Source organism: Micropterus salmoides, unplaced genomic scaffold (assembly GCF_014851395.1).
Source record: "Micropterus salmoides isolate LMB-PRFRI ecotype aquatic unplaced genomic scaffold, ASM1485139v1 Ms_hic_scaffold_20, whole genome shotgun sequence".
Lineage (NCBI taxonomy): Eukaryota > Metazoa > Chordata > Actinopteri > Centrarchiformes > Centrarchidae > Micropterus > Micropterus salmoides.
In genome coordinates this window covers 2,590,479-2,603,352 of record NW_024041151.1, presented here as the reverse complement: position 1 = coordinate 2,603,352, position 12,874 = coordinate 2,590,479, and the positions used below count along the sequence as shown (strand labels likewise).

The window sequence follows — 12,874 nt, the reverse complement described above, 5'->3', positions numbered from 1 at the left end:
TCTCTTTCTCTTTTCATCAAAATCATCTTCAAAATGTTTTAAAGTTTAAATTTAACGCCAAAAACGGAGCGCGCCGAAAATCAAATCAGACACAGCAGCAGCTCCTGTCATGATAATAATAATAGTAATGATAATAATAATAATAGTAATGATAATAATAATAATAGTAATGATAATAATAATAGTAATGATAATAATAATAAGAGCTCTGCTAGTAAAATATTCGATCGCAGTAGAAATAGAAAGGAGTTAAATGGTGAATATTGATTAGATTAATGGATTAAGGCAGGTGATGTATCGGCTGCTCTGCTCGTCATTAATTAATTAAACACCTGTATTAATTACCACCTCTGTTGTCAAAACAACAAGCAAACATTTGAGTTTTTTATTAAATAAAAGTGCATTACATTAACCTGCTTTGATACACCACTGCGCAGGCGCCAGTCACAACTTAAAACATATAAATAAAAACGTGTGTGAGAGGAAATATTTCTGCCGCTTCGCGTGTCTGTACAGGTGCGTGTGGTGCGTTCAGGGTCTCCCTCCTAATTTGAGACTGATGTGTGAGGAGGCCTTCGCGGCCCCGCTGGAGGAGGACTTACTGAAATAGAAAACGAAATAAACTGCGGGTGTTTTCAGCTGATCTGGGGTCTGCACAGAAACACGGAACTTATTCACAGCAGGTCGTTTCTGTCGGACACAACTCACGCTTCTATTTACAAGTTCAGTCTTCTGAGTCCAGTCCTTCTGTTTTTGGGGCCTTAACATGTTAGTCCAGCTCCTCAGTCTGTCCGGACACCGGCCTCCAGAAATAAAGCAGTCTGCAGCAGGAGAGTCCGGCTCCGAGAGTCCGGCTCCGAGAGTCCGGCTCCGAGAGTCCGGTTCATGCCCGCGGAGTTACGAGCTGTCGTTCTCCGACGTGTGCAGCAGCAGCGCGGGGCCCGGCTTGTGCTTCTTCAGCAGCTGGGTGATCTTTTCGTCGTCCGAGTTCGGGTCCAGGGGCTTGTTGTAGTCGTCGTCCTCCTCTTCGTTGTCCGAGGTCCCCTTCAGCCTCTCCGTCTCCGAGTCCTGCTTCTTCTTGGCGGTGGCCATCTCCGCCGCGTGCTTTTTCCTCCACTTAGTCCGTCTGTTCTGAAACCAGACCTGCACACACACACACACGGTTAACTGGCTGAAAGTCTGCAGGATTCACGCAAAAACCATTTATATTTCATGCTGCAGAATTATTCTCCATTTAAATAAATCTGGAAATAATTTCAGGGTAAACAATAAAACAATTAAACGTCATTTCTAGAGCGAAAAAAAACAAAAACAAAACAACGTCCTGCACAAAAGATAAAAAATAGCTACACACAAAAAATAAAGGCAGGTGCAAGAAATAAACATGATGCATTATGGGAGCAACTAAATGTCAGAAAGGCCTCCTGCGTTAAAAGATTTTTAGCGCAAACGGAAAAAAGAAAATTGCGTTAATTTGAATATTAATAAACCAAAATATATTCCAGCATTTACGATTAATTTAACCTGAAATTAATCAGATTATTAATTAATTTGCAGCATTTTAATTTAAAAAAAGGTGTAAAAAAAAAAAAAAAAAGGATTGTCACTGTGGAGAAAACTGATTTTTAACAAGTGAAAAACATAAAGAACAAATATATTTCTCTGCGCTCTGAAGAGGAGGAGCTGAGGTTTTCTTATTTTTAAATGCTGGATCTCTACCTTGACTTGGCTCTCGGTCATGCCCAGGGAGTAGGCCAGCCGGGCTCTCTCCGGCCCCGCCAGGTATTTAGTCTGTTCAAAAGTCTTTTCCAGCGCGAATATTTGCTGTCCAGAAAACGTGGGGCGCGTGTGTTTCCTTTTCCCGTCTTTGTCCAGTAACACGGAGTTATGATCTGAAATATAACAAGATAAAGGCATGACAAGTCTGAGCTGCACCGGCCTCCACAACATTACAGCACTCAGCGGATCACACAGATTATTTTATTCTGCTCTGACAGGATTAAACAGCCTTTTTTAAAACCCCGTTGCTTCCTGAGACCCCGCACACACTTACGCGGTGAACACGCAAATCTGGCGTCCCTCCAGTGCGGGCTCTGCATGACTCCCGGCCAGAAGATCGGCGTCCTGCCCGGCAGCTCCGTCAGGGGCTTCGGGTACCGAGCCACCGCCACCGCCGCGGCGCTGGGGCTGAAGTAAAGTCCGGGAGGCGGCGGCGGGCTGAGGCTGCTGAACCGGGGCAGCCCGGACAGGATCCCCGCCGAGGAGGAGGCGGCGGCGGCGGCCACGGAGACCGTGGCGCCGGCGGAGGAGGCGGCGGTGGGCCGGCTCAGGATGTCGTTTATTCCGTGAGGGGTGGCGGAGGAGCACAGCTGCGGGGAGCCGAGCCCGGAGGACAGCCCCGTGGAGCTCTTGAGCCCCGGGGAGGACACGGCCATGCCGCCCGGGTTGGGAGAGGTGGTGGCCGGTGAGGTAGAGGAGTTGGGGCCGGTGGAGGAGAGCGGGTACGCCGGGTACAGCGGGGTCTTCATCTCGGTCATGCTGTGCAGAGCTGCCAAAGGGGGGGTACTGAGGAGGAAGGCGCTCTGTCGGGACCCGTCCATCTGACCCACGGCTAACATTACCACTTCTCTGGAGGATCCGGAAGGACTGGAGCAGGTTTCTCCGGGTCTTTAGGGCCCCGCGCGCCTGATAGAGTCCAGAAAGAACTAAACAGAAACCCGCTCTTCTCTGGGGTCACATACAAAACCCATCTCAGGCTCCGGCGGAAAACCCAAAATCTTCCACTTGCAAGAAAAGCACCAGAAAGAGGTCAGCTTCCCCCGCAGACAGACCCGGATCCAGGTCCTCCTCCAGACCAGGACGACAAAAAGACCCGTTCTCTACTGAGTTCAAGAAGTTCTGTGAGATAATAAAACATCATCCGGTCCTCCTGTCTATGAGCTCCAAAGTCCAAACTTTGAGAGGAGGAAACGGAGAGCAGCGGTGGGGGGGGGGGGTCTCTGTCCCGATTGGCTGACCTGGCGGTGACGTAGGGCCGCCTGTATTTAGGGGGGCTCCTGATTGGCTCAGCGGCTCGGCCCTGATTTGCTGGATGAGAAATAATAATTAATGTCTCAGACTTTAGATTGTAAAAGAAGAACGAGTTTAAATGATGATGCGTTCATGAGCAGATCGAACTGTTCAGAGAATTAACAGACAGGTGCATCTATAAATAATCTGTTATCAATACAGCTGCAGATATTTAAAGGATTCACTTTAAAGGCCTAAAGGGAAAAAATTAATAAATAACTTTAATATTTATACAATATTAATAAAAGTCTGTCATTAAATTAGAACGTATAGTTTATTCTTAACTTAATAATTAATATAATTCATATTCAACCTGTAAACATAAACTTTCTGACCTTTACATTAAACAGGCCTGCGTAGATGATATTTAAGAAATGATGTTGCTCCAAACCACCAGGGGGCTCTTTCTTTTTTTATTAAATTAATTTTGGAAACATTTTAAATTTGAATCTCGTTTTAATTTTTAGTTTCAAAAACACAAACTCAAGCACCCGAACACGTCTCTGTGCAATTTAAAGGTTTCACGTCCTCTAACTGTAAATATTTATATTTGCCTGAACAAAAGAGTTATTTGTACCAAAAACCTGAACGTTTGTAAAACATTTCTTGTTTATTGTTTTATGACCCTGCAGCAGGAGCCGCCCTCTGGAAACAGAACTCATGGACCAGTTCAGACTTCCAGCAGCTTCACAATCAGAAAACAACCAAGAGGCGAAGTTACTGTTACTAACGATTAATGATCCAGACAACAAATGTCATTTTCAAAATTCACTTCTTCATTAGGCCCCAATAAAAACTCAGATGACAGAAAACATGCTAGCAGATTAGCTTGTTAGCAGTCGTGTTTGGCCCCGCCCATCCAGCAGCTCATTACGACCCGTATTGTGAGGATGCGACCTCTAGTGGCGAGCAGGGCCACACGATCAAAGAGCCTCTACAGAGTTTCACTCAGGAGACCGGGGTTCGAGTCCCGTGTGAAACAAAGTTAGAGTTAACGGTATTTATAAATTATTTTAAAGAACATAACACAGTTAGGCTATTTCAGAATCAGAAGGAGATTTACTGCCAAGGAGTTTTTACACATACGAGGAATTTGCTTGGGCGATGAGGTACAAACATACAGTTGACATAAATAAATATGGAATAAACAAAAGCAAGTTATATAAGAATAATAGAGTAAAATAATACAACTATTTGCAGAGAAAGAACAACGGGGAGATATTTACATGTGCACTATTCAGGGTTTGTGTCGTGCAGAAGAGTATTTATATCGTGAACATTTGTCAATTTGTCAAATTGACAAAATATAGAAACACAACAATTAACGGTAAATATGTGCAACTTTAACCCAGAGCACGTCTTTTTCTAAACTACGAAGGTTTCACAACGTTAACCACGAGTTTGACGTCACATATCTGCAGGTGTCATCACTTTAATCACTCAGTGAGCAGCAGATTCTCTCTCCTGTGTGACAGAAACACTGCAGCCTGTGTTTCGTGTCTCAGCCTGAAGCTGCTGCAGAGATTCAGGACTTGACCTCGGCGTCTCGTCCAGCAGCATCATCCCACTCTGGATATTTAGTTTCACCTTTTTTATTGTGTCAGGACAGAAGCTGCATGTTGTGCAGTACTTTACTAATATCAGTACTCTGGTTTACTCTGTCCAAATACTGCACATCTGAGGATTTAACCTCTCAGCACTATCAGTACTCATTATTTACTCATTGCACGTCTGCCACACACTGTAGTACTGTACATATTCCTACTCCTATTTATATGTTTTATTCTATTTTCTACTTGCCAACTTCTTTATTATTATTTATATTTCTTTAATGTCTGGATGAGCGTCGCGTCCCCTCAGGGATCATTAAAGTATTTATGATTTAAACATCATTAAGTAGATTTGCACTCAGCCTTATAATTATAATCATTATTGAAAAGAACCAGCAGGTTTGTTTTCTGTTTTATTAAAACGACATGATAACTGGAGCCTAAATGCAACATCAGCTGATTAAACACACAGGATCATGTTTCTTTCTTTAACCTGTAAATGTGAAACAGCAGGAACAGACGAGCTCACCTGCCGCTTTGATTCACATGTTTTTATTATTTTATATCTGATCTTTAAGTGTTTCTGTGCTGCTTCTCATTGGGATTAAATGTAAAGGACACAACTACTCGTGGAAAGTACATTTGTCAGTACAGTTACTCAAATATTGCACCAAGTACTATCTTGAGGTACTCATACTTTACTTGATAATAATACTTTATACTTCCAGAAGTTACATGTTCCTTTACAGACTCAGATTTTACAAACTGAACCTAAACAATTTCACAAACCAGCAGCTCTCAGATTAGAAACAGGAAAATGCCTGAAACTCATTTATTTATTATAGATTTTATTATCAGAATGTAAACGAGTGAAACGCATTCAGTCAGATTCAGATTCCTTTACCGAGTCTGACGTCTGCTGTAGATCCACAAAACAACAAAAACAAAACATAAAGACTGTGAAGTTTATATAATAAACGAGGCAGCGCTGAATGTAAACAGCTGTGCAGTGTTGTGTGAAAGTACCTGCAGGTATGATGGTGCTGATAGTCACACCTGATCCGCCTGCTGACCCTGAGCACAGGTGGACTCCTGAGGTTCTGATTGGCTCACACAGTTTGTTCTTCACAGTGCCACAGATCAGTTATTACAAATGATAATTATGAAGGTAATTTATTAATCATTTATAACACAGGGTTGGACAAAGAACTGAAAGATTGTGTTCCCTTAAAAAGCCCGACATACAGCAGATAATAAAAGGTCTGTTAGAGCACATTAAATAAAACAACAGGCCATTTTCAGTTATTTATATTTACACAAAAACTACTGATCTGCTACGTGCTGTGGGGAACACCACCCTTTATTTCACTGTACAACCTCAGATACATATACATATATATACATGTATATATTTCCTGTGATCAGTGTTCCTGTGGCTCCTGGCTGAGCTGACAGCGGTATGAAGGCGCCCCCCTCTGCTCAGTTACAGAACTGCGTTTACCTCTTTAACTTTACTTAACTTTAAGTAAAAGTACTCCTACACTGTCTCACAAGTAAAAACACTGCACTGAAAATGTTACTTAAGTATGTATAAGTACAATCAGGAAAATGTAGTAATATTATTAAAAGGTAATCACTGTTGTACTATTAAATATTATATCATGAGATTATTGTTAGGACTCATGCATTGATGTAAAAGCAGGATTTTACAGCTGTAGTATAACGATCAAGACATTAGTAGTAAAGTAATGTTTCAGCAGTACTTGTACAAACTGTTTATAACAAAACATCAAATTTTATAAACTCTTCACATTTTTTGTGCGTGAAAATCACAATTTGTAAATTGTATAAATGTAGTGAAGTATAAAGTATTTCCCCCTGAGATCTGTTGGAGTACAAGTAGAATACTCAAGTACAGGTAAATGTACTTGTCATCCACAGCTGTTTAAAGGTTAACTGAGTTAAATGATAAACATCTGCTGATACAAGAATACTATGAAAGTATTAAGATCTTTGACCTAAATAATAAGTATTACCAGGTACTAAAAGTACTCAGTGTGCAAAGTAAGTTCACCTGTCTGACCTGCAGATATCTCTGGGTGGTACAGGATGTGAAGTACTCTGCTTGCTGTAAATACTGCGTGACACCATTTCCTACCTGAGACCCCAGGTGAGTCTGCAGGGACCTGATCCTACAGAGCCCTGATCCTACAGGGACCGACCTGCTGATCTGTCTCTCTTCTGAACTGTGGGCTGAAATTCAGAGCAGATCTAAACTCTGCATGAGTCCTGGATCAGTTCTAGAAGTCCTCCACAGGACGAGCTCACATCTCATAGTCGGGTCGGGTCTACTGGCCCCAGGGAGCCTCAGGGTCTTCATTCAGGTTCTGATTATCCTGCGGACCTCTGTGAAGCAGGACTGTAGTGTAGTATTTCTGTCCTGTGGTACTTTTACTTCCTCTGGCTGAATATATTCTGCACTGATTGTTTAAATGTTTTAGTTTGAGAGCTCCACGTTTCCCTCTGAAACACCTCGATCCAGATCCACACAGGGCCCCGGTTCCCCACCAGGTCCGCCTAAAACCTGTCCACACCTGAACATTTCTACCTGCAGCAGATTCGTCACTCGCCTCATTTTTACACACAGAGCTCAAACTTTTTCACATCAAGGACCCCTAAACAGACTCAAATCAGACCGCGGGCCCCCCTTTGATAAGGGTTTGTCTCAGTCTGACAGAATCTTCGCTTTTAGAAGTTTTATTATAGAAAGTGAGAGAAACATTCACTGTTACTCATTATAATGAAAATAAACTATTCCACTTTCTGCTGGGGCCCCTAGAACCTCCTCAGGGACCCCACTCTGAGAACCACTCTTCTACACAATGAAGGTCTTTTAATTCCAGCTCCTCAAAGTAAAACTACTCCATATGTACTGCAGCTGTATTTTCCAAATACACACAGTACTACACGAGGTATTTGTACCTTTCCGATCTGGACCTGCACTTTTTATTAAAAACTTAGATTTCAGTGTTTCTGGGAGGAACCAGTTGCATCTTATTTAGTTATAAAACAAATTTAACTCATGTGGAAAAGTGTAATTAAGTGACAATTAATAAAAATGTTTGATAACATCATGTTGAATTTTCTTTGTTGCTCTGCATGTTTTTCACGTTGCACACTGTGTGTCTGTGTTTGCAGCCACAGCTGTTTGGTTCAGTGCCGCTCTGACGCTTCTGATTGGCTCTCATGTTGCCAATCAAACTGCTTCTTTAGAAAACTATTAACAGCAGAAAACTTTTCAGGCATTTAGAAAAGTGATTAAATGTAAAAAGTTATTTTGCTTTGAGGTATTTGTTAAACTATTGGATGTTTTAAGTTATAAACTAACATTAACGAGTCAGCTAAGAGAATATCAAAGTACTCGTAAGTAGCTGCACATTAATTATAACGCCTGTGTACTTCTACACCGTGGTAGTACTGCTTCCTCCACAGCGTCTCCTTCCCCCACCGGCTGTCCTAGTATTAGAGGCAGTATTCAGAGTGTATCTGACAGTACTCGCAGCAGCAGAAATGAAGCCGAGGCGTGAGTGTGAACAACAGCTGGACTTTATTAGTCTTTACTCTCGGGCCATCAGCTTCTGCTTCTTCAGCTTCTTCTGTGAGACCTGCAGGACAAACTCAGAGTTAGAGACGCTCAGAGACACAGAGAGGCGTTAGCGTCTGAGGCGCCGCTGCTCAGACTTAACAGAGTGTTTTCATGCTCAATCCAAAGGTGTCCTAAGAAGTCATCACCGCAGCGACGTAAAGACGCCGTCGGCGCGGCGAGCCGGCGCTCCTACCTTTTTCTTCTGAGCCACCTCCTCCTCTGGTTTGGGGACGATCTGCTCCTTCTCCGTCAGAATCATCTCGATGTGGCAGGGCGAGCTCATGTAGGGGTTGATGCGGCCGTGGGCGCGGTACGTGCGCCTCCTCATCTTGGGCGCCTTGTTCACCTGGATGTGCTCGATGACCAGGGAGTCCACGTCCAGACCCTGAAACCACATGGGACCGGGACACGGGTCAGAGACACCCGGTTCCCAAACTCTCGCTGAGCCTTCACACAAACAGCTGAGAGACTTCAGTCTGTTCTGACTCTGATGGACTGAGATCAGCAGGGAAACTGATCTAAAGACAGTCCATGTTTCTTTTCACATCATTTATTCACCGATTAGAGCTGCAGCTAAACATTATTTTCATCATCAATTCATCTTGTTTTGTCCACAACCAAAATATATCTTCAGTTTACTGCCAGGCGGAAAGAATATTTTACACCTTAGCTGTAAAGTGCATTACAAAATATTTACATTTAATAAGCTGGAGTCTGAATTTAGATGTTTTCCCTTTAAAGACTTAAAGCGAATCATCAATTATCAAAACTAATTTAAAAGTTGACAACTAATTGTTGCAGCTCGACCTCTGAAGTTTGTAACCTGTATTATGATCTGAAATGATAACGAATGTACAAACATCAGCTGATAAACAATCTGAAGGCAGATTATCCAAATATAAATATACTATTTACTGTTAGAATATTTATTAATACACTAATTTAGACCTTTACTCCTCCAGGCCGTGGATATAGGATATGTTGCGCACCAATCGCGCTGCTTACTGTCGCCTCCAAAGACCCGTTCTGAAACTTTATGTACAAATTAAAAACAGTGAAAATCATTTCTAAATTGTAGTCAAACAGGAGCAGCAGGTAGTTTCCACCGACTGTGGAACACAACTAGAGCTGAGACTATTTTGATAATTTTAATCGTTTCAGTCATTTTTAAGAGCAGGAATGTGAAACATCTGCTGGTTCCATCTTACATGCGACGACGTTTCTGACAGTAAATCAAGAGTCTTTGGTTTTTGACTGAAAACGTCACTTTTGGGATCCGGCAGCTTTTACAATGACATTTTATAGACCGACAGATTAATCGTGACAGTCCTCTGCAGATTAGTCGATAATGAAAACTATCGTCAGTTGCGGCCGCGCCGTCAGCGTCACGTGTGCCGCATCTTTACGGCGTCCATCACGCCGCGCCCTCACAGTGAAGATCAGATCGCTCAGATCGTGTTTTATTTTCAGGTGATTCAAAGGTGTCCTAAACTGTCATCACTGCGATCGACTTCACGTGAACCAGCCAACCGAGAGCGCGGCGGACGGGCGCCATCTGCAGCAGCGACACGATCAGGTGGAGCCTCTGAGACGGACGTTACAGCCGTCTGACGGACATTTTAGAGGTAAGTGTTTCTCAGAGGGACAGCAGATTCATTTATGAAGCTCGTTTTCTAGATCAGCTGATTAAAGGTCATTTTAATTTGGTTCACGTCTGATACTCAACGTGCAGAAAGGCGGTCAGACATGTTCTCCTGTCAGGCCGCGAGAGGCGTTACCATCTGGAGGAGGAGTCTGTGACGTACCTTGAGCTCAGCGTTGCTCTCTGCGTTCTTGAGCATGTGCAGGAGGAACTCGGCGCTCTTCTTGGGCCAGCGTCCTTGAGTCCAGCCGAACTGCTTGGCCTGAAAAACAACAGCAGCGGTTTACAGGCGTTTCCTCCCGCCAGGCGAACCACAGCGAGTTCATCACAAAGCTGCTCAGATTAAAAAGGTTAGTTTCATCTTTAATCCAAAGGTGTCCTAAGATGGTCGTCACGGCAGCGTTTAGCCTGCGCCGCGTTCAGGTACCCCGCTCTCACCTGGGCACACCTCCCCACGCCGCCGTTGTAGCGACGGAACGGGACACACTGGTGCTTCACCATGACGTCCCTCAGGTACTTGTTGGCCTTGCGGATGTGCATGCCCTTGATGGCCTGGGCCGTCTCACGGGTGTTCTGGTGATTAAAAACAAGCGATCAGCAGCTGAACACTGAGTTTAACATAAACGAGTTCTTCGCCGGCCTCAAAGTTCAAATAAAAGCACGCCGACATGCTGCCGCCACTGGAAGAAGATCTGTATTCAAACCAAGAGAATATCAGGAGGTTTGCATGGTTCTGTTTAAAACCAACAGTAACTTCTTCCAGCGGCAGCAGCGAGCGAACGCGCCCCTCGGTCGGGTCATCACGCTGTACGCTTGTGGCGACGGCGTTAACGTCAGAGACAGTAGTGCAGCGTACATCACGTCAACATCAGCACTTTAAACGTCTCCGCTCATCTCAAAAGCCTTCAGTTAAACTTGAGGAGCGTTCAGAAATATTTTGTTCCTCTTCCTACATTTAGAAATCTTCTGGATCGACATGTTTTATGAGCAAACACGCCTTTGTTTAAAAACACCATTATTAGTGTGATTTATGAGCTTTTAGCAGGCTGTACAGACTTCTCGGTAGATATGAAGCACACAGATGACAACACTAGTGGATCAATCCTATTGCATCCAGTTCACCTGACGTCCTGCAGCTCTTTTAATTTAATTAATAACCGCATCAACTGTGGCAGCGACACGTTTTCCAGAGTTTTGACCTCTCAGCTCGTCTCTGAACCTGAAACCAGTTTCTTTCAGTAAATAATCCTTCCACCTTGAAGTGGACCCGCAAGTTGGAGCCCTGGACTTGCATGCTGAAACAAACAGGTAGACAGAGTTAAACAAACGGGAAACACTCCTGCAGGAAGCCTCTTTATTCACCCTGTCAGCAGCTCAGATTCATGTGGTTTGTTTTCATGTGTTCATCCAAAGGTGTCCTAAGAAGTCATCACAGCGGCCTGTTCACGCTTTAACAGCACAAAACCTCCGGTTACTCACATTTAGTCGGGTTCTCGGGGTCTAGAGTAGCGGACCATTTTCAGATACCTGTCGGGGAGAAGCAGTTTTAGTTTAAACCACTGCGGATCCTCACGAGCCCTGTTAGCATTAGCTCAGGTTAGCTTCACGCTCCGGCAACGAACAGCCACGAACACAGCAGCAATTAACCAAAAACGAGAGTTAGGATTATAAAACACAGATTAAAGAGAAGAAACGAAGCTGTAGCTGATTTAAAGCGGTTATCAGAAGCAGTTTGGTGGCCAGACGCCTCCAACATGGCGGAAACCTGCTGCTGTGAACAGTTAGCCAACAAACCGGCTTCCTCACAAATACTGAATTAAATCAGAAGTTACGGCTCCAAACACAAACATCTAACATCAGCGACTGTTTAACTATGATTTACACAACAGAGGCGGTTAAACGCGAGGATGGTGCAGATTTAGATAAGATTTAACACAGATTCTGCTGCAGTAGCGAGACGCTGCTCTCTTACCTCTGAGGCCGCGCAGGGAAGGAAGATCCGGACAGAGCGCGTCTACTTCCGGTGCCGGCAGAGCGGAACACAAGAAGAGGAAGAAGAAGAAGCAGGAGCTTCTTCTTCTTCTTCTTCTTCTTTAGGGTTTAATGGCGGTTGGCAAACCAGTTTAACGGTGCATTACCGCCACAAGCTGGACTGGAGTGTGGAACGAGAGATTAGGCAGGAAATAAATGAAATGAACAAAACCAAAACAAAGAAAAAAAAAAATAAATAACCAAACAAAAATAAACATAAATTAAATTCTTTTTCCTAACTCAGTTTCTTTAAGAAACTTAATTATATGACAATATCTGGCCTGCTGTTTTCCCCAAGAGACCCGCCAATGAGATATCATGATGTTTTGCCTTCCGTAATGACTGAAAGAGGCGTTCCCTATTGATAGTGTATCTCCTACACTGAAGGAGAACATGTTCAACCGTTTCTAGTTGGTTACAATATATACATTTCCCAGTTGGGTGCTTACCTATTTTATATAATGAAAGGTTGAGACCTGTATGTCCTATTCTCAGACGATGATTATTTTTCTTCCCTACGTTTCCAGCCCACCATCCTTCCGGCACCAACCTGTCTGTACATTATATAGGTGCCTTCCAGTTTCACTGTTGTCCCAGTGCTCCTGCCAAACTGACTGTGCATAGGTCCTGATAAATGTCTTAGCTTCATCTTTAGTTAAAGGGGTTTTCAGGTCTACATGTTTGATTTTGAGTGTTCCTTTGGCCAGAATATCCACTGCTCATTTCCCTCCACCACCAACATGAGCAGGAACCCAAAGGAAGCATGTGGATAAACCTTTTAGCTCCATCTGTACAATATAAGGAATATGTCATTGAGGATTTTGGATCTAAATGATGATTTGCCAGATTTAATACTCATTAGAGCAGACAAGCTATCAGATGCAATGACAGTATTATTTGTTTCCCTCTCTCTATCCACTGCAGGGCCAGTACTAT

At 43.5% G+C, this 12,874-nt stretch overlaps 2 protein-coding genes and 4 non-coding genes across 6 annotated transcripts; all 6 read right to left on the bottom strand.

Moving 5' to 3' along the window:
* Nucleotides 1-370: 370 nt before the first annotated feature.
* Nucleotides 371-2,923, bottom strand: nkx6.1 (NK6 homeobox 1). The gene is made up of 3 exons (XM_038734757.1): nucleotides 2,054-2,923; nucleotides 1,720-1,892; nucleotides 371-1,143 (listed from the first exon to the last, which is right to left on the bottom strand). Exons 1-3 carry the CDS (start codon nucleotides 2,616-2,618, stop codon nucleotides 898-900), a joined length of 984 nt encoding a protein of 327 aa, XP_038590685.1. The 5' UTR covers nucleotides 2,619-2,923; the 3' UTR covers nucleotides 371-897.
* Nucleotides 2,924-8,206: 5,283 nt separating this feature from the next.
* LOC119915000 (60S ribosomal protein L17-like) lies at nucleotides 8,207-11,216 on the bottom strand. The gene is made up of 5 exons (XM_038734542.1): nucleotides 11,163-11,216; nucleotides 10,346-10,480; nucleotides 10,071-10,169; nucleotides 8,459-8,650; nucleotides 8,207-8,284 (listed from the first exon to the last, which is right to left on the bottom strand). Exons 1-5 carry the CDS (start codon nucleotides 11,199-11,201, stop codon nucleotides 8,237-8,239), a joined length of 513 nt encoding a protein of 170 aa, XP_038590470.1. The 5' UTR covers nucleotides 11,202-11,216; the 3' UTR covers nucleotides 8,207-8,236.
* LOC119915177 lies at nucleotides 8,350-8,416 on the bottom strand. The gene has a single exon (XR_005446916.1). It is a non-coding gene; the product is annotated as a small nucleolar RNA SNORD58 (small nucleolar RNA).
* On the bottom strand, nucleotides 9,709-9,771 carry LOC119915182. The gene has a single exon (XR_005446920.1). It is a non-coding gene; the product is annotated as a small nucleolar RNA SNORD58 (small nucleolar RNA).
* Nucleotides 10,240-10,307, bottom strand: LOC119915175. The gene has a single exon (XR_005446914.1). It is a non-coding gene; the product is annotated as a small nucleolar RNA SNORD58 (small nucleolar RNA).
* Nucleotides 11,217-11,276: 60 nt separating the features above from the next.
* LOC119915179 lies at nucleotides 11,277-11,345 on the bottom strand. The gene has a single exon (XR_005446918.1). It is a non-coding gene; the product is annotated as a small nucleolar RNA SNORD58 (small nucleolar RNA).
* Nucleotides 11,346-12,874: the final 1,529 nt, after the last annotated feature.

Excerpts from the sequence above, each read along its gene's own strand:
- nkx6.1 (XM_038734757.1), bottom strand. The coding sequence starts at position 2,618 with ATGTTAGCCGTGGGTCAGATGGACGGGTCCCGACAGAGCGCCTTCCTC. Across the intron at positions 1,893-2,053 it reads CAGATTTGCGTGTTCACCGC|ATCATAACTCCGTGTTACTG; the intron begins GTAAGTGTGTGC and ends GTTATATTTCAG. Across the intron at positions 1,144-1,719 it reads TGACCGAGAGCCAAGTCAAG|GTCTGGTTTCAGAACAGACG; the intron begins GTAGAGATCCAG and ends GTGTGTGTGCAG.
- LOC119915000 (XM_038734542.1), bottom strand. The coding sequence starts at position 11,201 with ATGCAAGTCCAGGGCTCCAACTTGCGGGTCCACTTCAAG. Across the intron at positions 10,481-11,162 it reads ACTTGCGGGTCCACTTCAAG|AACACCCGTGAGACGGCCCA; the intron begins GTGGAAGGATTA and ends TTTAATCACCAG. Across the intron at positions 10,170-10,345 it reads GCGTGGGGAGGTGTGCCCAG|GCCAAGCAGTTCGGCTGGAC; the intron begins GTGAGAGCGGGG and ends GTTGTTTTTCAG.